This window comes from Chlorocebus sabaeus, chromosome 19 (assembly GCF_047675955.1).
Source record: "Chlorocebus sabaeus isolate Y175 chromosome 19, mChlSab1.0.hap1, whole genome shotgun sequence".
In the NCBI taxonomy this organism is placed as follows: domain Eukaryota; kingdom Metazoa; phylum Chordata; class Mammalia; order Primates; family Cercopithecidae; genus Chlorocebus; species Chlorocebus sabaeus.
Window position 1 is genome coordinate 19,924,939 of NC_132922.1, and position 25,012 is coordinate 19,949,950.

Genomic DNA, 25,012 nt, shown 5'->3' on the forward strand with positions numbered 1-25,012 from the left:
TTTAATTTGTTAATGTGGTGAATTATATTGTTTAGTTTTTCTCAGCATAAACCTTGCATTTTTGGAATAATAATGATTTTTCTATATTGCTAGATTTATTAATATTTTATTTTGAATTGTACCATTATAAGTGACATTAGTTTGTAACTGTCCATTCTCATACTGTTTGTCAGGTTTTTGTGAGCAGGTTATGTTAGCTTCAAGAAATGATTTTGGGAGTATTCTCTCTTTCCTTCTACTCTGGGAAAGTTTCTGTAAGATTGGAATTATTACTTGGTCATCTGTGTAGAATTTTGTGTGTATATGTTAGGACTATTTTTGAGACGGAGTCTCGCTCTGTCACCAGGCTGGAGTGCAGTGGATCATGGCTCACTGCAACCTCCGCCTCTCGGGTTCAAGTGATTCTCCTGCCTCAGCCTCCTGAGTAGCTGAGACTACAGGTGTGTGCCACCACACCCAGCTAATTTTTATATTTTTAGTAGAGGTGGGGTTTCAACATGTTGGCCAGGATAGTCTCGATCTCTTGACCTCATGATCCACCCACCTTGGCCTCCCAAAGTGCTGGGATTACAGGCATGAGTCACTGTACCCGGCCTGTTAGAACTACTTTTAACTGATTTTTAAAAAGAAATGGTTATAAGTCTTTATAAGTCTTTTTTTTTTTTTTTTTTTTTGAGACGGAGTCTTGCTCTGTCGCCCAGGCTGGAGTGCAGTGGTGCAATCTTGGCTCACCGCAAGCTCGGCCTCCCGGGTTCACCCCATTCTCCTGCCTCAGCCTCCCGAGTAACTGGGACTATAGGCGCCCACCACCACGCCCGGCTAATTTTTTTTTTTGTATTTTTAGTAGAGATGGGGTTTCACCATGTTAGCCAGGATGGTCTTGATCTTCTGACCCCATGATCTGCCTGCCTTGGCCTCCCAAAGTGCTGTGATTACAGGGATGAGCCACCGTGCTCGGCCCAACCTCAGCTTTCTTCATTCTTTTTATTATTTTCCTATTTAATGAATATCTAATCTTTATTTTCATTCTTGTCCTTTTCTTGAGTTTATTCTAATGTTCATTTTCTGACTCAAATTGGATGTTTAAAAATCTTTTAGTCGGCCGGGCACGGTGGCTCAAGCCTGTAATCCCAGCACTTTGGGAGGCCGAGACCATCCTGGCAAACACGGTGAAACCCCGTCTCTACTAAAAAAATACAAAAAACTAGCCAGGCGAGGTGGCGGGCGCCTGTAGTCCCAGCTACTCCGGAGGCTGAGGCAGGAGAATGGCGTAAACCCGGGAGGCGGAGCTTGCAGTGAGCTGAGATCCGGCCACTGCAGTCCAGCCCGGGCTACAGAGCAAGACTCCGTCTCAAAAAAAAAAAAAAAAAAAAAAAAAAAAATCTTTTAGTCTTTTACATGAGCCTTAAATGCTGTAAATTTTCCTCAAGGTACTGCTTTACCTGTATTCTGTACATTTTGATATGTAGTATTTTTGTTTAACTGTATTTTCTGATTTCTGTTGTCTTCTTCATTGACCTATGAGTTATTTCAAAGTATGTTTCTTAATGTTCTAGTCTGTTTTTTCTCCCAGTTTTGTTTTTGTCATTGATTTTGAACTGTCTTCATGCAAGTCTGAGAATGTGGTCTGTATATCAGTCCTTTGAAATTTGCTTTGGCTTTATGACTGGATCAAATATGTGGTTAATAGTCATAAAAGTTCTGTGTGCATTTCAAAAATATGTACTCTGCAGTCACATGTAATTCCCTGTATGTGTCCATGACATCATGTGTGTTAATTATGTAGTAATTAACATAATTTGTTTGAGCTCTCATTACTGGGAGAAATACATTACAGTCTTCCATTATCATAGAGGATTTATCTTTCTCTTTATCCATTTTACTTTATACATTTTGAGATGTTATTAGGTGCATAAGAGTTTTAGAAATTTATGAGTTTTACCTTCTATCACTACAAAGTGACTTCAAAAATTCTAGTAGTTGACGTCTAGTAATATTTTTTGCCTTTAAGTCTGTTTAGTTTGTATATGTATGTTTTAGGTGTATTCTTGTAAATAGCATATAGCTGGATTTTATTTTTAGTCCATATTTTTTCCTTGAAGCATTTAGATTACTTAATTTTATGTAATTACTGAGGTATTATTGATGAATTCTCTTATTTGTGATTTTTATTCTACATTCTTTTTTCCTCTCCTCTCTTGCCTTCTTTAGATTTACTGAGCTATTCCTCCCTGCATTCAATGTGTTTCTTCTACTGCTTTGGAAGTAATTTAGTATTGCTCTTCCTTCTGTGATTACCTGGTAAGTTTTATATAATCTTAACTCATCATAGTCTCACTCCACATGACACTACATATATATTTTTAAAAAATAATATACTGTTTAGTATGTTAAATTTAGTTATACACACACACACATATATGTGTGTATATATATATATATGAGAGAGAGAGAGAGGGAGGGACAGAGAGACAGAGACAGGATGATTGTGTAGCTCACTGTAGTCTTGAACTTCTAGGCTCAAGTTATCCTCCCTCCTCAGCCTCCCAAGTAGCTGGGACTATAGGTACACACTACCATGCCTGGTTAATTATTTTATTTTTGTAGAGATGGAGTCTCGCTGTATTGCCCAGGCTGGTCTCAAATTCCTGACCTCAAGTGATCATTCCACCTTGGCCTCCCCAAGTGTTGGGATTATAGGCATAAACCACCACACGTGGCCTGTGGAAAATTTTGACTGAGGAGAATACTAACATTTTCTTCTCTATTTTGGAGGTAATACTTGTCTTCTGACTTCCTTTGGAGGCTAACTCTCAGTCTAATCTGTTCTCGGTCTAATTGGCCTTCCTTTGGAGATGAATTTTTGGGATCTCTGTTGCTCAGGCTGGAGTGCAGTGGTGTGGTCATAGCTCATTGCAGCCTCAAATTCTTGGGCTCAAGCAATCCTCTAGCCTTAATCTCCTGGGTCGCTAGGACTACAGACACATGCCACTATGCCTAATTTAGTTTTTATTTTTATTTTTTGTAGAGATGGGGTCTCTTCTATTTTCCCACGATGGTCTCCAGCTGCTGGTCTCAAGCAATCCTTCTGCCTCAGCCTCCCAAGCTGCTGGTATGACAGGTGTGAGCCACTGCACCCAGCCTAATTGATGCTCTTTGAAGGTAATTTAAAAAAAATCTGCTTGTAAGGTTTTGTTGTCTTAGTAATCTTGCAGTTTTACTATATTGTATTTAGCTGTGGATTTCTTTTTATTTACCATAATTAGGATTTGTTGAGCTTAAGTTTTTTTTTTTTTTTTTTTTTTGAGACGGAGTCTCGCTCTGTCGCCCAGGCTGGAGTGCAGTGGCCGGATCTCAGCTCACTGGAAGCTCCGCCTCCCGGGTTCACGCCATTCTCCTGCCTCAGCCTCCCGAGTAGCTGGGACTACAGGCGCCCGCCACGGCGCCCGGCTAGTTTTTTGTATTTTTTTTAGTAGAGACGGGGTTTCACCATGCTAGCCAGGATGGTCTCGATCTCCTGACCTTGTGATCCACCCGTCTCGGCCTCCCAAAGTGCTGGGATTACAGGCCCGGCCAACTTTTAAGAATTTTATCCAACCTGTCTAGTTTTCCACAAAGGAATATTTTCCAGGAACCTAGTTTACCATATGGCCAGAAGGAGAAGTCCTTTGGCTGATGTAATGAATTATTTACCATGGAAAGCTTCACAACACTGAGCCATTCTTGCATTTCTGCAGTAAACCTAATTTGGGCATGGCCTTACCAACCTGAGATTCAGTCTTTTCTATGTGGCTAGATTCTATTTGCTATTCCCTTGTTTGGATTTATGAAAATTCTTTTCTTCCATGAGACTGAACTATATATTCCCTTTATTTTCACACTGTCTTTATCAGGCTTTGTTGCTGAAGTTATGTATGCTGGCTAGCTTCATAAAAACAGTAAGTTAAATAGCATTGAGTTTGTCTCTGGTCCTGTTCTGTGTTCCACTTTGAAATGTATCTCTCCATTGTCCTCTCCTCCCAGCTCCCCTCATGCTGAGCCATGTCCCTGGAGATGAGGGAACCTCAGGCCTTCTCTTCCCCACTTACAGAATCTGACTCCTACCCCACAGTCTGTCAGGAGCAGCAATTTGGACTCCAGAGTTTGGGGGAGGCAGGAGTTTCCTGGGTCCCTGGGCTTGGCTCTTCCCCAGTTCCATTTCTGAGCCTCCTCCCAACATGGTACTGCAGTCACGCCCCCCACTGCTCAGGTGTTGTCCTACTGAGTGTTTGCTTTAGCTGGTCTTCCTGGCCTGGTGTTGATTCTTTTGACAGCTATTCATTGAGCACTTACCATGTGCCAGGCAGTGGGATGCTACAATGTGTAAGACCAGATTCCTTTTCTCATGAAGCTCACAGTCCATTGGGGTAGGGAGGCAGACCATCAACAAATACACTATATGGCAGCCAGGTGGTGATCAGAGCGCAGTGGAGAAAAAGGAAGCTGTGTGTCCCCAGTAGGCTTCCGGCTTGTTTGGGCATCTGCAGGTCAAGCCCACATGGTCCTGTCATCATCCCCCAAGTTCTTGCTGGAGTACAGTGGCACGATCTCAGCTCACTGCAGCCTCTGCCTCTCAGGTTCAAGCAATTCTCTGCCTCAGCCTCCCAACTAGCTGGGATTACAGGTGTGTACCACCACCCCCGGCTAATTTTTGTATTTTTAGTAGAGATGGGGTTTTGCCATGCTGGCCAGGCTGGTCTCCAACTCCTGGCCTCAAGTGATCTGCCTTCTAAAGTGCTGGAATTACAGGTGTGAGCCACTGCACCTGGCCCCTTTTCGCTTTTTTTTTTTTTTTTACAATCACTTTCTCATAAATTTCACAACTTGTCAAGCTTTTGAACTATTGGTAGGATTTTGATAGGGATCATGTTGAATTTGTAGGTTTGGGACTAACATAACTGAATGTGAACCTATCTATGAAGATGCATTTCCCCTCTTAACTAAGGTCCTCTTTGTCATATCCATAAAGGTCTTTTACAGGTTTTGTGTATTTTTATCAGATGGCCTATGTTGTAGATATTTTTTTCTATTATATTTTCTACTCAGCGATGGCTAGGGTATGTGGGACCACTGAGTGTAGGTTGATCTTGTGTCCTGCTGGTCAGAGTAGTCTTTCTAAAACATTGCCCTGATGTCACTTCCTGTTCAAGCTCTTCAGAACCCTCTCTTTGCCTCAGTAGACTGGCCTTTGTCCCCTCCCTTGCCTTCTGGGTCAGGTGCATCCTGAGGTTCCATCTCACTTCTATTCCAGTGAGACCTGCCCCACCAGCTCCTCAGCAGGGACCCCCTGCTAGTGGCCACCACCCCACAGATGGGGAAGCCTAGCCAGGGAAGGAGCTGTGCAGGGCCAGCCCCAGATCCCACAGGGCTAGGGTGTGGAGGCAGATGGTGAGAGCACTGGCCCTGATGACCCTGGGGTGCCCTGCTCCACCCATCCCTCACCTGGAAGTGCAACCCAGGCTGCTGCTGTCAAGTGACACGGAACTCACCAGGGCTGGCCTTCCCCCTGAAGGCCTCCCATTAGACAGCTCCAGGAACTGAAACACGGGAGGGGGATGCTGGTGGTCTCCACCTGGCTAAAACACTGCCCTTCCAAAACACTGCCCTTCCAAAGGGCAGAGCTAGGTCCAGGTCAGCCCTGTGACCACAGCATCAGGGCAGCCTTTGACAGAGCTGCAACTCTCTCCCCAGCCCTTTGGGCAGTTTCCTGGGTCTCCTACCTCCTCTCTTCCCCAACCCCCCTGCTGTTTCACCCCATGCTCTATCCCCATGCCACCTTGTAGGCTGTCACCTGTCCTTCTACGTTAGCCCCCTCCACCCAGACACAGAGAGACTGAGGGACAGGGCAATGGAAAACTCCAAAGCCAAGGTTTTTTATTACTGGTCAAAAGGTGCTTGCTAACAAAACAGTGTTGGGGAGAGGTACATTCCACAGCTCTGTGGGAGCCCCAGTGGGGCCATCCTGCCCTACCCCACCCCACCTCTCCAGTGGGCATCGTAAGGCATTTCACACATTGGTGTTTTCACTTTTTTTTTTTATGTATATATAAAAACAAAACCAGTCCTGGAGTAGAAAGAAAAACCCTGTGATGAACTTTTAGGACTAAACTGAAATGGAAAGGATTGGAGTGTGAGATTTTGAGGGGCTGGGTCAGTGACCATGGTGGTCCAGCCCCCCATGGTTGGCAGAAGCCGCTGGAAGGGGGCATGAGGAGAGGGAAGGGCACAGCTGACATGAGGGCCAAACTCAGACAGGTGCGCCCGTCTTCATCATTTTTTCACTTTTACATACTGTAGAAATTTAAGCAAAATAGCTATTTTATATATATTTATATATCTCTCTATATATAAATTAGGCAAATAAAGAGTTCAGGGGGCACTGAGATGGGGCACCCCTAGGGGCCTCCTAGGATGAGGAGGGATGCAAGGTCTCTGGTGCCTGGGTCACCAGCCCAGGCTGGGCCAAGGGTTTGTTCATTATTGCTGATTTGGGGCCTGGGTCTCAGGGCGGGGAGCACCTGCAGGCCCTGCCTTCCAGCCCTTCCTGGCCTCTTGGGGCTAGGGAGCCACCTGGGCTGGCTAGGGCGAGGCCAGGGACTGCTGCCCTCAAATCCATATGGGGGATGCCATCAGTACCCCCTCCCGCATCTGTGGGTGGGAGCTCGAGAAACTCTCTGTGCTCTGCTGGGCTGGGGCAGCCCCCTTCTGTTTTGGGTTCTGTGGGGCCCTGGCAGGTGGGGGTGTGGGCAGCTCAGATACCATCGAGGACTTGATATGTTGAGCTACAAAATTATCCCAACTCAAAAGGGGTCTGGCTTCCTGATGTCTTAAAAATAAGGGGCTCTTGCCAGGACACTTTTGTGGCAAGAAAGCACACTTGGAAAGCTGTCTGCTAACTGCGGTACTAAAAATATTTACTAAACATCATGGCTGGAAAGAAATGGAGATCATTTTTCTAAAAAAGTCGAAGAGGCTCCCTAGGAGGGGCCAGTTCCTCCCTGGGTTGGGGGCTGGTGATTTGCGCAGCCCGTGGCCCGGGCCAGCCGGCCTGAGTTGTGGTAACTGGGGCAGGGGTTCCAGTAGGGCCCAGGTCCATAATGAAGGGGCACGGGTGACCCGGCGCACCTGGGGGCTGAAGAGAACCCAGGTCAGCCCTTCCTCCTTCCAAGGTGGGAGTCCCAAGAAAGTGTGGGAAAAAAAAAAAGTAGGAAAGGAAACAGGAAGGGCTGGGAATGGGCTGGGAGAAAGACCATTCAGTACTAAATTGAGTGCATTAATGAACAGGTGGGCCGGGCTGTGCAGGCGCCTGTATTTGCTGCAAGGGTGGCACTCAGAAGATGTTGGGGCACATGTGCCAGTCTTGCTTCTCCTTGGCCTCCCAGTAGCCGCCCTTGTACACACAGGCCATCTCCCCGGTCAGCGGGTCCAGCCTCTTCTCAAACCACAGTGGCGTGTAGGCATCCGCCTCCTTCTCTGCTGGGCAGGCACAGTGGGCTGGTGGGTCGGCAGGTGGCATGCACCCCGGAATCCGTCCCCGCGGGACCCCCACCCGGGCACCCCTTTCCTCCCGTGCGGGGCGCCCTTCCCGTCCGGCCTCACCTTCCTCCGAGCTGCAGCTGCTGCCGGGCCCGCAGGCCTCCAGCCGCCGGCGCCGCGACAGGCGCTGCTTCTCTTCCAGCCGCTGCTTCTCGGTATTGGCCTCGTCCCAGCAGCCCTTCTCCATCAGCCGCTGGTCGGGCCGCAGGCGGCTGTCGGTGGGCGCTACGCCCTCCTCGTGCTCATTAAGGGTCAGGGCCAGCTCTGAGAAGTAGTACATGTTCTCCGCGTTCTCCCTGTGGCGGTGGCAGTGGCGGTGGCGGAGGTGTGAGCGGGACCACACCTGCAAGGCCGCGCTCCCCTGCCTGGCGGTGTCTCCCCACCCTCCAGCTCCCGGCCTCCAGGACTCCCTCTGGCCTTGGGCCCACCCCAGTGAGCCCACCCGGCGGAACCCAGTGGCTGCAAACAACTGCTTTCTGCTCCCCACACCTCCCATGTTCACATGGCTAACCTGCCGCCGTTTTGCCACATTAGACTTATCTGGGAATTGTCTAGCTTAGTCTTTCCTGGCTTTTCTTCTTTTCTATTATGTTTTTTTTTTCTTCTTCTTCTTCTTTGAGACAGTTTCACTCTTATTGCCCAGGCTGCAGTGCCTGGCCTTTTTATTTTTATTGTTTAAAGACAGGGTCTCCACCTGGCGCGGTGTCTCACGCCTGTAATCCCAGCGCTTTGTGAGGCTGAGGCCCGTGGATCACGAGGTCAGAAGTTCAAGACCAGCCTGGCCAACAGAGTGAAACCCCGTTTCTACTAAAAATTAGCCAGGCATGGTGGCAGGCACCTGTAATCCCAGGTAATCTATTCAGGAGGCTGAGGCGGGAGAATTGCTTGAACCCTGGGAGGCAGAGGTTGCGGTGAGCCGAGATCACACCATTGCACTCCAGCCTGGGCGACAGTTCGAGACTCCATTTCAAAAAAAAAAAAAAAAAAAAAAAAAAAAAAAAAAGACGGGTCTCACTTTGTGGCCAAGGCTGGAGTGAAGTGGCCTGATCTCCGCTTACCGCAACCTCCGCCTCCGCCTCCTGGGTTCAATCAACTCTCTGGCCTTAGCCTCCTGAGTAGCTGGGATTTCAGGGCATACCACCACATCCAGCTAATTTTATTGTATTTTTAGTAGAGATGGGGTTTTGTCATGTTGGCCATGTTGGCTGGTCTTGAACCCCTGACCTCAATTGGTCTGCCCATCTTGGCCTCCCAAAGTGTTGGGATTGTAGGCATGAGCGACCACGCCCAGCCTATATGGGGATTTTTCTAGTCATTTTTTTCTAGCATAATTGCCTTGGAGTCAGACAATATACTTGGCATAATTTCAGTCCTTTGAAATTTGCTTTATGGCCCAGTATATGGGCAGTTTTTGCACACGTTCCATGTGATTGAAGAGGACGCATTTGCCACAGTTGTTGAGTGCAAGGTTGTGTAACTGTCTAGCAGGCCTTGTTTATATTTTCTCTACTTGGGTTGTAGTCCATCTTTCCTAATGTGTGTGTGTGTAAATTACATAAGGGTTTCTTTTGTTAAAAAGATCCTTCACAAAATACCATATCCATAGATTTACTTTCTGTCATATAGCTGAATGTGTTGTGTTTGGAATTCCATTCTTACATTTAAAAATCAACTGGATTGCCCAGAAGTTTAGATGCATTTGTTTTGTTTCTTTATCTTATCCACATTGAAGATGTAAGTAGATGATCTGAAAGCATCAGGCTTGATTACACCACATAATGCATGTCTTTCTTAAGTATTGGTGTTACAGAAATGGTTCTTATCTCAGAAGCAGAGAAGCTGACAGGTAGAAGGAAGGAGAGAGTTAGTTCTGTGGATTGCTGAGGACTTGTAACAAAGACACAGTAGAAGAAGCCAAGGATGACAGCCAGTGATCAATTACTAAGCACACTCCGCTGGGTGCCCCACCCCACCCTGCCATCACCCAGCAAGGGTCTCTTTCCTAGGCCCTTGCTGCCAGCCACCCCCCAACTGTTCCCCAAAGGGAAGACTGGGATTTGGGTACTGAAGCATTTTTAATCTGTTCACACATAGGCATTCAAGCTCAAAAGCCTATCCCCTACCACTCCCAGGTAAGTGCTGAACCCTGCACATGGGAACAATCAAGTATATCCCCAAGATGCAGCCACAGACCTAGACAGCTAAAGTCCTATACGGTTATCTGAAGTTTCCTGACAGCTCTGCATAGTACAATTTCATTTATCAAAGGAAATGAGTAAAGTACCAGATTCTAGAACCATTTTGGCTATGAATTGAAGGGAAGGTGGGAAGCACAGTATCTCGTTATGTTGTCTATATTAGGAACAGATAAACACAAACACACAGGCAACAGGGATTTGGGGAAACGCTGTGTCAGCACTGCAGTCAACGAAGTGCAGTGCCAGCACTACCCCCAACCCCCAAAGTGCCTCGGCCCAGCAGAAAAGAAACCGTCTGGCCATTCGCTGCAGCTGGCCAGAGAGGGGAACCTGGACCATGTCTGGTGAAAGGAGTGAACTAGCTGGGACACAACCTCAAAAGAGCAGGAACAAAAACACGTGAATGCATACGAACATTCACTGTATCTTCTCCATGGACTCCCTACCACTATTCCACAGTCTCCACTTTCAGGTTCGCTGTTTCTCATGTGAGCCTATCCCTTTGGACAGTCCACTTTGGGAAGGGGTCATGGAGCCAGGGTTCCCTCTCAATAGAAATGGAAAGGACCTTGCAAGGATTAACAGCTATTTTTATCCTAGTTGTGAAAACAAGGTGCCTCCAATTCTCTGTGTCCATCACAGCTGAATACTATACTGCAGTTCAGTCTGTCAGTGACTTCTGGTTTTTGTTAGAAGCCAACGCAATACAGAACTCAACATGCAGGTCAGAAGAGAAACACTGAAGAAATGAAAGGAAATGCCTGGAGTCGGGCCAGTGTCTAAGGTAAAAAGAGGAAGCCAAGGAGAAAAATGATGCGGCACTGCAGCCCAAATGACTCCCCCACACAGCCACCTCCGATCCTCCGATGTGCTGCTAGGAAAACAAGGAGCTGGGAGGAAAAGGACAGAAGGAAAATGGGGAAGCAGTGGTAGAAAGAAAAAAACACACAAACAGGCACTACATAGATACAGCAAAGCCCACCATGTACTAAAAACCACTTGTTAACAGCTGGCATGCACTCAACAAGCTGTGTTTCCACTGTGGGGAGGCCAGTGGCAGGTGCGGAAGTGGAAGCAGCAGGAACACGGCCCAGGGACTCACCAGGCTGTGGTCCTGCTCCAACCCCCCAAGTCCCATTCCCTCCCAACCGCAGGCTCATTCTTGCTCCTTGTGGACGAATTCCGCTTTGGGTCTGGCACCCCCGAAGATAGCAGAGTTGGGATTGGCTACTTGATTGAGGGGCGTCACAACCGTTCAAGGTTTACGCTGGAGTCATGGTCTTTGTGCTCTTCCCTCCTCTGTCGGTTCTTTGAAATCCACGTTGGATCCGTGGAGGGGAGGACCATCTCTGACGTGGGTGCCCATTGCGGGGCCTGTTGGCCAGTCATCTGGGTGACTACTTCCCCTGCCTCCTAAGAAGTCATCCCTGAATCCTCGTCATCTGGGCCACCTTTTCTGAATCCAGAGCCACCTTTATCTTGTTTTCTGCCTTCTGCAGTGTCCACATGAAGTGACCGATTGCCCAACTGTGCACCATCGTATGTCAAAGCTTCCTTAAGGAATTCATTGAATTCTATATAGCAGAATCCTTTAAATTTATCTGTGTCTTTGTCTCTGACTACCCGTATACTCCTTATGCTGAGATCCTTAAAGATAGCATCTATATCACCCTGAACCATATTAAAAGGTAGATTTCCTATGTATATTGTATGGGGGGCTCTGTGGGCAACTCCTTCTGGCTACGGGAACCATAGCCACCAGTACTGCTGCAGCACCTTCTGCTTTTTTTTTTTTTCTTATTATATTGCTAAGATTTACCTATATTGCTTCATGTTACTAGGGTTTAGTTTTAGCTACTGTACATATTCCTTCATATGAACGTACCACAGTTATTCATTCAATAAATTTGTGTTGTTTCCAAGTTTTTATTAGAATAGTCTCATGCATAGTCTTATGCATAAGTCCTGTTGTACATTTGCAAGAATTTCTCTTGAGTATATTTTTAGAAGTAGAATTACTGTGTTATGACTATGTGATTGTACATCTTTTTTTGCGGGGGGTGGGGTTTCACTGTTGTTATCCAGGCTGGAGTGCAGTGCAGTGGCGCCATCTCGAATCACTGCAACCTCCACCTCCCAGGTTCAAGCAATTTTCCTGCCTCAGCCTTTGGAGTAGCATGTGGATTACAGGAGTGTGCCACTATGCCTGGCTAATTTTTATATTTTTAGTAGAGACAGGGTTTCACCAGGTTGGCCAGGCTGGTCTCGAACTCCTAACCTCAGGTGTTCCACCTGCCTTGGCCTCCCAAAGTGCTGGGATTACAGGCGTGAGCCATCACGCCTGGTGGATTTTTCATCTTTAGGAGGTAAAGCCAAACTGTTTTCCCGCGTGTTGTGCCAATTTACGTTGCCAGCAGCAATATATCAGAGATATTGTAGATCTATGGCTTCTTCAACATATATGGTTTTTATATGGTGACTGTCTATATATGTTTTTTCTGCAAAATTCTTGTTCATGACTCTTGTGCATTTTCCCATTACTTTTACACTATTTGTTGATTAGAAGTTCTATATGTGGGCTGGGCATAGTGGCTCTTGCCTGTAATCCCAGCACTTTGGGAGGCAGAGGTGGGCAGATCACCTGAGGTCAGGAATTTGAGACCAGCCTGGCCAATATGGCAAAGCCCCATCTCTACTAAAAATACAAAAATGTCAGGCATGGTGGTGCACACCTGTAATCCCAGCTCCTCAGGAGGCTGAGGCAGGAGAATCGCTTGAACCCGGGAGGCAGAGGTTGCAGTGAGTTGAGATCACACCACTGCACTCCAGGCTGGGTGACAGAGTGAGACTCCGTCTCAAAAAAAAGTTCTTTATGTGATCTTTTAAAAATTATTATTTTTAACTGTGATAAAATACTCTGTATTCTTGATAATAATCCTCTGTCAAGTGTAGGTAGGTATTATGATTACCTTCTCCAAGTTTGTTTATGCATCGTCTTTTCACTTTCTTTAAATTGCCTTTTAGTGAGTAAAGTTCTCAATGAACAAAAGTACTTTAATATGGTCAAATATATGAATGCTTGTGTCTTAATATTTCTTTAGGGTCTAAAAGATATTTATCCTTTTAAACTTATTAAGTCATTGTTTACAATAAGTCAAACTTAATATTATTGTTAGGCCATTATTTGGAGTTGATTTTCTTTATAATGTGAGGGAGGGATTAAGTGCATCTTTTTCCATAGGGATAATCATTTTTACCCATATCCATTTGGTGAGCCATTCCATGTTCCCACAAGATCTGATATGCCACCTTTGTCATATATCAGAGGTACATATATCCATGGGTCTGTTTCTGGGCTTACTATTCTGTTCCACTGGAGTTTCAAAATAAAAATCCTGGTATCTAGGAGGTAAGTCCTCTTTGGTCTTCAGAAATGTCTTGGCCCTTTATTCCTCAATATAAGTTTAAAAATTCTAATATCAAGTTCCATGAAAGTCCCTATTGGGGTTTTGTTTGATTTACTATTTTTTAGATCATGACATCTTTACAATACTTCCTATCCATGAACATTATATCTTTCTCCATTTATTTAGCTCTTGTTTGGTATCTCTTATTAAAGCTTTATAATGTTTTCTATAGAGGTCTTGAATATATTATAAGATTTATTGCAAGGTTCTTGATGTTATATGCTGTTAATTGGTATTTTTTTCTTTTTTGTTTTGAGATGGAGTTTTGCTCTTGTTGCCCAGGCTGGAGTGCAATGGTGTGATCTTGGCTTACCACAACCTTTGCCTCCTGGGTTCGAGTGATTGTCCTACCTCAGCCTCCGGAGTAGCTGGGATTACAGGCATGTGCCACCACGCGTGGCTAATTTTGTATTTTTAGTAGAGATGGGGTTTCTCCATGTTGGTCAGGCTGGTCTCAAACTCCCGAGCTCAGGTGATCTGCCTGCCTTGGCTTCCCAAAGTGCTGTGATTATAGGCATGAGCCACTGCGCCCGGCCTTGGTGTCTTATCTTAAATTGCATTTTCCTAGTTGTTTGCTGAAGTGCAACTGGCTTTTGTATATTAATCTTGTATCTAGGCACCTAAAATGCTTTTTCTGAATCTATTGAAATCTGTTAATATGATTACTCTATGCATTTTCTAATATAAAATCATTCTGTATACCCAGGATAGATTCGATCTGATTATAGAATGCTATCTTTTTTATATACTGTTGGATTGGATTTTCTGATATCTTATTTTGGAGTTTTGCTTATGTATTTATTAATATAAGTGAAATAGGGTAGAACTTTTATTTTCCTACTGCTAGTTTAGTCTAATTTGGTATGAGGGTTATCCTGACCTCACAGTATAGGAGAGGTGAGTATTTCCTTTTTTTTTTTTTTTTTTTTTTTTTTTTGAGGCGGAGTCTTCACTCTGTCGCCCAGGCTGGAGTGCAGTGGCACCATCTCGGCTCACTGCAAGCTCCGCTCCCGGGTTCGTGCCATTCTCCTGCCTCAGCCTCCCAAGTAGCTGGGACTACAGGCGCCCGCCACCGTGCCCGGCTAATTTTTTGTATTTTAGTAGAGACGGGGTTTCACCGTGTTAGCCAGGATGGTCTCGATCTCCTGACCTCGTGATCTGCCTGCCTCGGCCTCCCAAAGTGCAGGGATTACAGGCGTGAGCCACCGGCGCCCGGCCGTATGAGGGTTATCCTGACCTCACAGTATAGGAGAGGTGAGTATTTCCTTTTTCTATGATCTGGAACACTTTATATAAAATTGGAATAATATGTTTCTGAAAAAATTGGGAGAATTAACCTGTAAAATTATCTGGGCCTTGTGTTTTCTTTATGGTAATTTTTAAACTATTGCTTCAGTTACTTTATTATAGGACTATTCGTGTTTTTAATTTCTTCTAGAGTCAGTTCTTTTTCCTTTTTTTTTTTTTTTTTTTTTTTTTTTTGAGACAGAGTCTGCTTTGTCACCCAGGCTGGTATGCAGTAGCAGTCATGGCTCACTGCAGCCTCGACCTCCTGGGCTCAAGTAACTCTCCTGCCTCAGCCTCCTGAGTAGCTGGGACTACAGATGTGTACCACCACACATGGCTAATTAAAAAAAAATTTTTTTTTGTAGAGACAGGGTCTTGCTGTTGCCCAGGTTGGTCTTGAACTCATGGGCTTAAGCGATCCAACTGCCTTTGCTTTCCAAAGTGCTGGGATTATAGGCATGAGCCACTGTGCCCAGCTGGAGTTAGTTCTTGTTATATTTTTCTAAGATTTGTCCCTCCGATCTAAGTTTTAATTATGTCTTTATACTTTATATGTCACATTAAACCTTTTTCATTAATATTTCTGTCTTGCTCAGTCTTGTCAGTAGTTTTCTATTTTAACAGTTTTTTTGTGCCTCAAAGAATCAACTTTTGACTTTATTGATTTCTGCTTTTATTATTATTAATATAAAGATGGTATCTTGCCATATTGCCCAGGCTGGTCTCAAATTCTTGAACTCAAGCAATATTCCCACCGCAGCCTTCCAAAGTGCTGGGATGATAGGGTTTGGCTGTGTTCCCACCCAAATCTCATCTCAAATTATAATCCCCACATGTCAGGGGAGGGACCTGGTGGGAGGTGATTGGACCATGGGGGTGGTTTCCCTCATGCTATTCTTCTGATAGTGAGTTCTCACTAGATCTGATGGTTTTGTAAGTGGCCGTTTCCTCTACTCTGCTCTTTTCTTGCTGCCTTGTGAAGAAGGTACTTGCTTCTCCTTCGCCTTACGCCATGATTGAGTTTACTGAGGCCTCCCCAGTCAGGCAGAACTGTGAGTTAATTAAACCTTTTCTCCCTTATAAATTACCCAATCTCTGGTGGTATCTTTAGAGCAGTGTGGAAATGGAATAATACAGGAGATTATAGGCATGAATCACCATGTCTAGCCAAAATTATTATTATTATTATTATTATTATTATTATTATTATTATTCTTTTGAGACAAGAGTTTTGCTCTTGTTGCCCAGGCTGGAGTGCAATAGCGTGATCTCAGCTCACTGCAACCTCCGCCTCCCAGGTTCAGGTAATTCCCCTGCCTTAGCCTCCCGAGTAGCTGGGATTACAGGCACGCGTCACCATGCCCAGCTAATTTTGTATTTTTAGTAGAGACGGGGTTTCTCCATGTTGGTCAGGCTGGTCTCAAACTCCTGACCTCAGGTGATCCGCCCGCCTCGGCCTCCTGAAGTGCTGGGATTACAGGCGTGAGCCACTGCACCCGGCCAAAAATTATTATTTTTTGAGACAGGGTCTTGCTTTGTCACACAGGCTGGAGTGCAGTGGTGTGTTCACAACTCACTGCAGCCTCGACCTCATGGGCTCAAGTGATCCTCCCACCTCAGTCCTCCTGAGTATCTGGGACTACAGGCATGTATCATCATGCCTGTCTAATTAAGAAAAAACATTTTTTTTTGTTTTTGTAGCGATGAGGTCTTAACTATGTTGCACAGGCTTTTGCTCTTGCTCTTGCTATTATTTTTAAAGTATTTTTTCTTCTTTCTTTGGATTTCTATGTTGAACTTTCTCTAATATTAGAATTGAAACTCAGAAAGGAGAAAGCCTCAACATTATTTAAATGATTTAAGGCAATATATTTCCTTTGAAGCATGGCCTTTGTTGCATCCAGCCAGTTTAAATATCTTTTGTCTTTTTTTTTTTTTTCCCCGAGATGGAGTCTCACTCTGTCACCCAGCCTAGAGTACAGTGGCATGATCTCAGCTCACTGCTACCTTTGCCTCCCAGGTTCAAGCGATTCTCCCACCTCAGCCTCCTAAGCAGCTGGGATTATAAGCGCATGCCACCATGCCTGGCTAATTTTTGTATTTTTAGTAGAAACAGGGTTTCACTACGTTTGCCAGGCTGGTCTTGAACTCCTGACCTCAAGTGATCCCCACTCCCAACCACCTCGGCTTCCCAAAGTACAGGGATTACAGGCATGAGTCACCACGCCCGGCCAAATATCTTTTATATCATTCAGTTCTACATATTTTGCATTTTTTCATTCTAATTTATTTTGCCTGTTATTTAGCAACTTAATTTTTTTCCCAAATATTTGGGATTTTTTGATCAGTTTGTTTGTAACTTCTATCTTAATTGTCTTTTAGATTGTGGTCTGTATGCTACTCTCTGTAAATCTGTGAGGCTTCCATTAGGGTTTAGTACACAATCAATTTTTGCATACATTCCATGTATACCTGAGAAAAAAATACGTTCTCAGAGTTTCATCCATGAGTCTGTATAGCCTATATTGTTTCAATCTCCATATACTTGCTGGATTGTTTTCAGTTGTTTCCATTTGACCTCCCAATTTCCCACTGTGGTGATGGATTTATCAGTTTCTTCCTTAAGTATCAATATGTGCTTTGTATATTTTTGAGGCATTTAATTATATGCATAATGTTTAAAACTATTATATCTTTTTGATGAACTCAACCTTTATTATAGCAACTTTCCCTTCCTTAATAATGCTTTTGTCCTAAAGTCTATTTTACCTGATATTAATATAGCTATTATAACTTTTTGTTAGTATTTTCATGATATGTGTCTTTTACTTTCAACTTTTGTATACCTTTATATTTTGGGAATCTCTTAGAAGGTCCAGGTATCTGGATTTTAACACATCCAGTTAGGCAGGGCATGGTGGCTTGTGCCTGTAATCCCAGCACTTTGAGAGGCTGAGGCTGGAGGATCACTTGAGGCCAGGAGTTTGAGATCAGACAGAGCAACATAGTGACACCCTGTCCTTACAAAAAATTTTTAAAAATTAGCCAGGCATAGTGATGCATGCCTGTAGTCCTAGCTATTCCGGAGTGTGAGGTTGGAGGATCACTTGAACCTAGGTGTTTGAGGCTGCAGTGAGCAATGATTGTGCCACTGGATACCAGCCTGGGTAATAGGGCGAGACTCTGTCTCTTAAAAAAAAATCCAGTTTGTCAGTAGTTTGCTTTTTAACTGGTAAGTTTCATCTATTTATATTTATTATAATGGTTGGGCCTATTGCTATCATGTTAATTTGTAATTTTTGTTTGTGCTACTTTTTACTTTTCTTTTACTATTTTAACAATCTTATGTTTCTTCCTTCCATTAAGAACTTAGCATTTCTTCACATCCCTGAGGTCCTTCCCCTTCTCCTCAAATTCCATCATGCTAACATTATCTAAACTTTTAAATCTTTATTATTATGGACATATTTTCTCTTTTTCTTTGATCCTAGCAATTATTTTAAAAATAACTTTTAGACTGGGTGTGGTGTAGTCCTAGCACTTTGGGAGGCTGAGGTGTGCCGATCACTTGAGGTCGAGAGTTCAAGACCAGCCTGGCCAACATAGTAAAACCTCATCTTTACTAAAAATACAAAAATTAGCCGGGCGTAGCAGCATGCCCCTGTACTCTCAGCTACTCGGGAGACTGAGGCAGGAGAATTGCTTGAACCTGGGAGACAGAGGTTGCAGTGAGCCAAGATCATGCCACTGCACTCTAGCCTGGGTGACAGAATGAGACTCTATCTCAAAACAAAAAACAATGAAAAAGCAAACAAAACCCCTTTATTCATCTGTTGTGACATCCTTGCTCCCTCCATTCCCTCTTTTAAGTACTATGTCCAGTGTTTGTTTATTTATTTATTTTTTCTTCTCCCAGGCTAGAGTGCAGTGGCATGATCTCAGCTCACTGCAACTTCTGCCTCCCAGGTTCAAGTGATTCTCATGCCTCAGCCTCTCGAGTAGCTGGGATTATAGGTGCCCACCACCATGCCTGGCTAATTTTTGTATTTGTAGTAGAGATGGGGTTTTACCATGTTGGCCAGGGTAGTCTTGAACTCCTAACCTCAAGTGATCCACTTGCCTCGGCCTCCCAAAGTGTTGGGATTACAGGCATGAGCCACCGCACCCGGCCCAATACTGTTTTCATTGTGGGTTTTCGTGTGGTAAAACTTCTGAGGCTGCATGCCAAAGGATAGGGCCCCATATGTGAATGATACTTTGACTAAATAGAAAATTCTGCTTTCTAATTTTGTAACTTAGAAAATACTAATCCAATGTTGGTTGTTGAAAAATCTGATGTCAGTCTGATTCTTTATCCTTGACTAAAATCTTTTGCTCCTCTCTGGAAGCTATTAGAATATTTTTCTTCGGTCTTCATTTTGACTATCGCATGATCTAGATGAACATTTTTCTTTATATCTTGTCTTGAGCACACTTCAGGGTCTTTCATCCCTTTGCTTTTACTCTGGGAAATTTATCTTCATTATATCTCCCTCTTCGTTGTTTTTTTCTTCTTCTTCTGGGATTCCAGCTAAATGGATTATTTTAGTGGTTACCCTAGGAATAGCAATTAAACATACTTCATACAGTCAAGCGAATGTGCATCTTGATCCTCTTCCAGGGCAGCATGGGGGCCTTTGAGCAGTTTCCCTCCCTTCATTCCTCTTCTTACTGTGCAGCCGCATTCTAAAATGTTATACCCCACATTATTCTTGTTTGTTCAGCATTTATGTAGGTGCACCGTATCTGTTATTCATTCATATGTCTCAGATCTTCCCTCTGGGGTCAGTTTCCTCCTACCTGAGGTATATCCTTTCATGCAGGTCTGCTGGTGCCAAACTAAGCTTTTTGTTTGCCTGAAAATGCCTTGATTTCACCTTCATCCTTTAAAGATGGTCCCCCTGGGTGTATAATTCTAGGCTGGCAGTGCATCTTTCAGCTCACGGAAGATATCGCTTGACTGTCTTCAAGCTCCCATTTCTGTTGATAAGGGAACAGCTCCTTGGAAAGTGATGTCTTTTTAAAATCTGGCTGCTTAATAGTTTCCTCTGATTTAGTTTCACTGCATAGATTTAGGTGCAGGAAGTTCTTTGTTATTTTATCTTCAGGTACAGTCCCTCTTTCCTTTTGGGACTCTTGCTAGAAGTATGCCAAACCCTGCTCTCAATCTTGCTGAGCAAGCTTACAGAAATGTAGATTCCATTGCAGGAGGTCTGACGGGAGACTCTGCACTCAAACTAGCTCCCAGTGGAGACCAGGGAGCCTGCTCCAGGGACCTCACTTTGTCTTCTCCCTGTAGCTTCTTGTCTTTTCTGGGTTGTGTCTCTTTAAATTCAGTTCTGTCACGTCTTCTGACCTGTGTTCAGGTGATAGATTCTAGCTACTAAACCATTCCATAGTGTTCTTAATTTCAGTTATTTTTTTTTTTTCTTTGTCAAATTTCTATTTGTTCTATTTGGACTTTCCTATGCCACATTTTATAGTTTTCTATTTCCTATGGTTATTTTCAAGTATATTTTTTATTTCTTGTAGGGAGGAACAGGGAGGGGCTCTGTCCTATCACCTCACTTAAAGTCTGTGCATAGTGTTTGATAGTTTCACATTTATTTACTGTTGGGTATCTGCCTTCACACTGGGATGTCGGCTGCATAATATTGTTCTCTGCCCATGTGTGGACTGAACCCTCCCGACCTCCTGTGCCTGTCAGTTGCTTTCTGTCCACTGTCCTCCTTCCCTTTCCTTTGACCCCTGTCCTACGCCTGTGGCGGGGCCCCTGCCAGCCCTACTCACGGCAGCGGGTACTTCTTCCACAGCAGCTTGGCTGATAGGGTCTGGTACACTGTCTTCTGCTTCCCGTCAGAGCTGGGGCTGCTGGGACTGCTATGCACAACCTTGGAACACTCCATTTGTTCATCCCACGAGCCGGACAGCACATAGTGGGCCTTGCCCTGGCTGTCACTCACCACTCCTGTCACCTGTGGACATGGGCAGGACCAGCATAGGTGCACACTCTGCCCTGGGCCCCCTGGGGTGCTCAGAGGTGGCTGGTCCTGCTTACCTTCCGGGCTGCCTCTTTGGAGAAGTAGCTGTAGGGCAGGAACTTCAGCTGGCACCGGTCATTGGTCTTATGGTTCACAATCTCGATGTCCCCTGACTGGCGAAGGAGGGCAGTGGTCAGCGGCCAGCCCCTGGGCCATGCACCCTCTCCCCAAGGGCCCCCCTGACCTGGTCGATCCAGAGCTTGCCCACAATGATGTTGTGCACAGTTGAGGTGCTCTTCCTCCACACGTAGTGGTTCCCACTGGCCTGGAATTCTAAGTGGATGGCACCTGGAGGTGGGGGACAGATCAGAGGTCACGCCCCCCATGCAGGGCTCTGGCCAGTCTGCCCTTAGGCCTGGTGTCTTGAGAACCAGGCTGGGGGTTGGAGAGGCAGGCCTACAGGGAGGCCTCCCTTGGAAGCCCCCAGCTGGCTTTTGCATCACCAGAATCCTCCCTCTTAGGCAGAATGTCTCTGTCCCAGGAAGGCACCGGGCCCCAGCTCACCTAGCGGCATGATGGAGATGTATTTTCCCCGGAACTTGCTGGAGATGGTGATCTCCTGCCAGAGGCTCCAGCCATGCTTGGAGAACACGTAGTGCGCAGCTGAGGGGGGGTGGTGGCTCACCTGAGACCAGACCCATAGGACGTGAGCATCTGCCAGACATGAGCCCAGGTTCCACCTCCCCCAGCCAGGGAGGGACAGCTTGCGCTGTCTCAGCAGGCACAGCTCTGTGGCCATAGGAGCAGTCCTGGCTGTTCCTCAGGTGGCCATGGACCCAAGGCAGGCCCCCAGGAAGGCACTGCCTTGAGCAGAAAAGCATCCGGGTGCTGTCCTGAGCCTCTCAGTGCCTGGCTCCTGGGCTGTGAAATAGGGGTGATGGCAGACCTCATGCCTGAAAGACGTGCCTGTGACAGGTGCACTGAGGGCTGATAAAGGGCGTCACACTGTGCCGAGGGTTCCATGTCCACTTCTCATCTAATCCTCCCCACATGCCAGGTGCGGCTGCTGTGCCATGTTATACCAAGGGGGCCCAGACTGGCAGTGTGACTTTAGCCAAGGGGCAGTTGGGCCCTGCCCCTGGCCAGCTTGGCTCCAGAGCAGGCATCCACATCAATGAACTGCCCCCGGCCCAGCCCTCCCCTGCCTCACTGGCAGTGCCACCAAACCTCCCTTGTCTGTTCTTCCTTATTCCATGCTCCTCTGGCCGTGGGACCCAGGCTTCCCTCTCCTAAGTCTACTCACTCCCCAGGACAGCAGCCCTAGCCTAGCCCTGCACCTGGCCTCCAGCTGCCCCTGACCTCCAGCTGCCCCTGAACACCTCCCCTCAGTCAGGCAGAGCCCGACCAGGACGGAGCCGGGCTCCCGCTGCCCCTAGTTTGCCTCGCCTAACTTCCTGTCTCTGAAAAAGGTGCCCACTTGCTTCCTATGCCCCAGGAGTGCAGGCCCAGCTGCGAACCACCCTGGGAGATGGTGAGCTGGTCCTGAACTCAGCTGATGCCTCCCCAAAGAGCCCGTGGGAAACTCTGCCTCCTCCTCACCTACACTTCAGCATCCTGCCCTTCCAACCACTCACACCAAACGCTCGGCAGCCTCTATGGCTCTCCTAATGCTCCTCCTCTAACCCTGAGCAAAGCCTGCCTGCCCGCCCTTCCTTCAAAATGCATCCAGTATCTGTCCCCTCCACTCCCACCTCTACCTCCCCGGGCCTCCCTGTGGGCCACTCCCTCCATCACAGGAGAGGGGTCCTCTGGCAGGTCAGGAGGCAGGCCCCACCCCAGGTGTACCACCCCTCCAGCTGCTGCTTCTCCACCCTCCTTTCCTTTCCTCCCTTCACTCTCTCTGCATCAGCAAAGCTGCTCCTTGACCACTCGAAAGAGCTGGAAGCAGCCACAGTATCCGCCCTGCTTTCCCAGCCCCATGAGAACTGGAGCCGTGTCTGTTCACTTCCCAGCTGAAACCTCCATGCCTGAGCAGCACCTGGCATGTCGAGGGCATCTAACATCTGCTGAATGGAGAAATACATTCACTCCAGGGTTCAGGCCAAGGACCTGGGATCACCCTGACTGCCCCCCACCCCCATATCCAAAGCATCGGCAAACCAGCTGGCTCATCCTTCAAAAGCTGCCAGTGTTCTGGCCTCCCCCTTCACCCAGGTCTGACCACCGCACCCCTGCGTGGGTCACTGCAGTCACCTCCTAACAGGGCCTTGCCGCAGCTGCAGCCTCTTCAACTAGCACCAGGATCTGAATGGCCAGCGTCCCACGCTCATGCCAGGAGCCAGGGCAACGCTGGCACCAACGGAATCACCTTGTTTTCAACCAGGACGCCCAGGTTCAGCATGGGGCTGCCACTGAGGCTCCTGGGCCTGGGTCTTGGCATGTCTCCCTGGGGAAGGGGTGGCGGGGACAGGCTGCTGTCACTGGCTGGGGCAGAGTCCATCCCACTGCACCCAGGCTCCTCCTGCCAGCTGCCTTCAGCTCTGTGGTGACCCCATGCTCCTCCCCAGCAGTGCCCACAGATGCCCCTCCACCTCTGCTCCACAGCATCCTGGCCTGGAGCTTATCCTCCCCGTCTCTGCAACCAGGCCTGACCCTGTCCTCACCATGCTGTGTTCTCATGCCTCTCACCGTCTCCAGGAGGCCCTGTGCTGCCCCTGCCATGGGAGGCCGTGCTTCCTGGCTGGACCTCAGCTTGATGGCCCCTTGGGTATGGGCAGTGGGAGTCAGAGGCTGCATCCCATTTGTCACCTTGGGCCTGGCAGGAACAGCTTGGCCAGAGTGTGGGCGGGCACCACCCAGTGCCAGCCTAGCCCGCTCACCTGCTCACAGAGGGAGCGCAGGCCCATGTCATCGAGGCGGTCCAGCTCAAAGGTCTCCCCCAGCATGGGGTTGAAGGGCTTGGCGATGCGGTGCACCGTGGTGGAGTAGGAGGACACAGAGAAGGCAGCCACCAGGCACATCTGCTCCACCGAGCTGGTGCAGTGCACCGCCTTGTCCAGCAGGTGGTGGTACTCCAGGTCCTCTGTCAGCCGCTGGAGCATGGACAGGGGCTCGTTGAAGTTCACCTGTGGGTGGGCAGTCAGGTTGGGCACCAGCCCCGGCTTGGCATGGTGCCCTTGCTTTTCTCAAATGTTCAGGGACATCCCCGCTCAGACGGCATCTTCACAGTGAGGCTCCTCTGATGGCCCTGTCCCAACACTGCGGCCCCCAAGCCATCACCTCTCTGGTCCCTCCTGCCTGTTTTCTTCACAGCCCTCCCCACTTTCTGGTCTGCTGCATCCTACACACTTTTATCATGTTTGCTGTCACTCTCCTCTGCTCGGATGGACACCCGCCAAGGCCAGGGGTTCTGCCTGGCCCACTGCTGTATCTTCAGTGCCGAATCTTAAGAAGCAGTGAGAGAATGAGTGAATGAGCACATGAGTCTGTGGGTGGAGGAAGTGGGTCTTCCCCATGTTCTGAGCTGTGATGGGACCTGGCACAGGATGGGTTAGGCCCAGGGCCCCTGTCTCAGTGTCACATAGGGCAGGGTCACTCTCCCCACCATGATGCCATCGGGTATGAGTCTCAGCTTCCTTGTGTTATCTTGTTCCATCCTCCCGGACACTGTGAAGGGGGTGTTGTGATTCTCCCCACTCCACAGATGTGGACACAGAGGCTAGAGATGTGAAGGAACTCGTTCTGGGTCACACAGCAGAACCGTCTGGCCTGGTGGAGATGCCACCGTAGCCAGGTGGCATGAAGATCCAAGTTCTGCCCTCAGCCCACTGTGTGACCACACCGAGTCTGCATTTCCTGGGGATGGCACCAGGGATGGCTGCCAGCTGAAGGAGGGCCCACCCCTCCACACACAGCCCCATCCTGCCACTCCCCATCTACAGATAGGGACAGCCGGGACATGGTAAGGCTCCGTGAGATCCAGAGGTGCTCTGGGGCTCCCCAGGTTGCTGATCCATGCAGAGCTTCTCCCTGGCTCCTTCTGTCAGAGCCCAAAGATCCCTGTACTTTGGAAGATTGGGGAATGCCTATGTACACGATTAGATAATTAGTTACATGCTCCTCAGGTGCCATTAAGAAAATGACACTCCAAGACTCTGTGTATTTCACACAGGCCATTACTTCTCATCCATGCACAGGAAAGCAGCCCCAGAGGACCTGCCAGGGCTGCCCTGCCCGAGCCACCCACCGGCATGGGGATCCTGGAGAGCTCCCGACCGATGCAGTTCTTCATGATGCTCCAGAGGTTAAGGCTGTAGTTGGGCTTGTTGGGGATGCGGACTCGCCTCTTGACTTTGGACGAACCCTTGGGCACGAGCGAGGCACCATCTAGTACCTGCCACAGAAGTGGGGACACCCCCGTCAGCAGAGGCCAGAGCGCCCCCTCAGCTTCCAGGTATCTGCCCTC

The 25,012-nt window shown here is 47.3% G+C and overlaps 1 protein-coding gene, 1 long non-coding RNA gene and 1 pseudogene across 7 annotated transcripts in view; 1 reads left to right on the forward strand and 2 right to left on the reverse strand.

The window, feature by feature from the left end:
- OSBP2 (oxysterol binding protein 2) overlaps positions 1-25,012 on the reverse strand; it is a 239,448-nt gene that overhangs the window by 4,390 nt on the left and 210,046 nt on the right. For 3 of the 6 annotated variants that reach the window (XM_007975431.3, XM_073006811.1, XM_038007603.2), the window contains 8 exons: positions 24,794-24,940; positions 23,427-23,672; positions 21,112-21,232; positions 20,792-20,895; positions 20,625-20,720; positions 20,357-20,541; positions 7,639-7,871; positions 4,813-7,512 (listed from right to left, as the gene is read on the reverse strand). In XM_007975431.3, the coding sequence (XP_007973622.1) occupies positions 7,370-7,512; positions 7,639-7,871; positions 20,357-20,541; positions 20,625-20,720; positions 20,792-20,895; positions 21,112-21,232; positions 23,427-23,672; positions 24,794-24,940 (1,275 nt within the window). In that variant the 3' untranslated portion in view covers positions 4,813-7,369. Of the gene's footprint in view, positions 1-4,812; positions 7,516-7,638; positions 7,872-20,356; positions 20,542-20,624; positions 20,721-20,791; positions 20,896-21,111; positions 21,233-23,426; positions 23,673-24,793; positions 24,941-25,012 lie in introns of those variants that run through there. The other 3 variants (XM_007975430.3, XM_007975435.3, XM_073006810.1) reach the window with 2 other exon arrangements.
- LOC119627331 (uncharacterized) lies at positions 1,391-24,855 on the forward strand. The gene is made up of 3 exons (XR_012089491.1): positions 1,391-2,301; positions 3,029-3,162; positions 24,744-24,855. It is a non-coding gene; the product is annotated as an uncharacterized lncRNA (long non-coding RNA).
- On the reverse strand, positions 8,561-19,195 carry LOC103223585 (eukaryotic translation initiation factor 4H pseudogene; annotated as a pseudogene).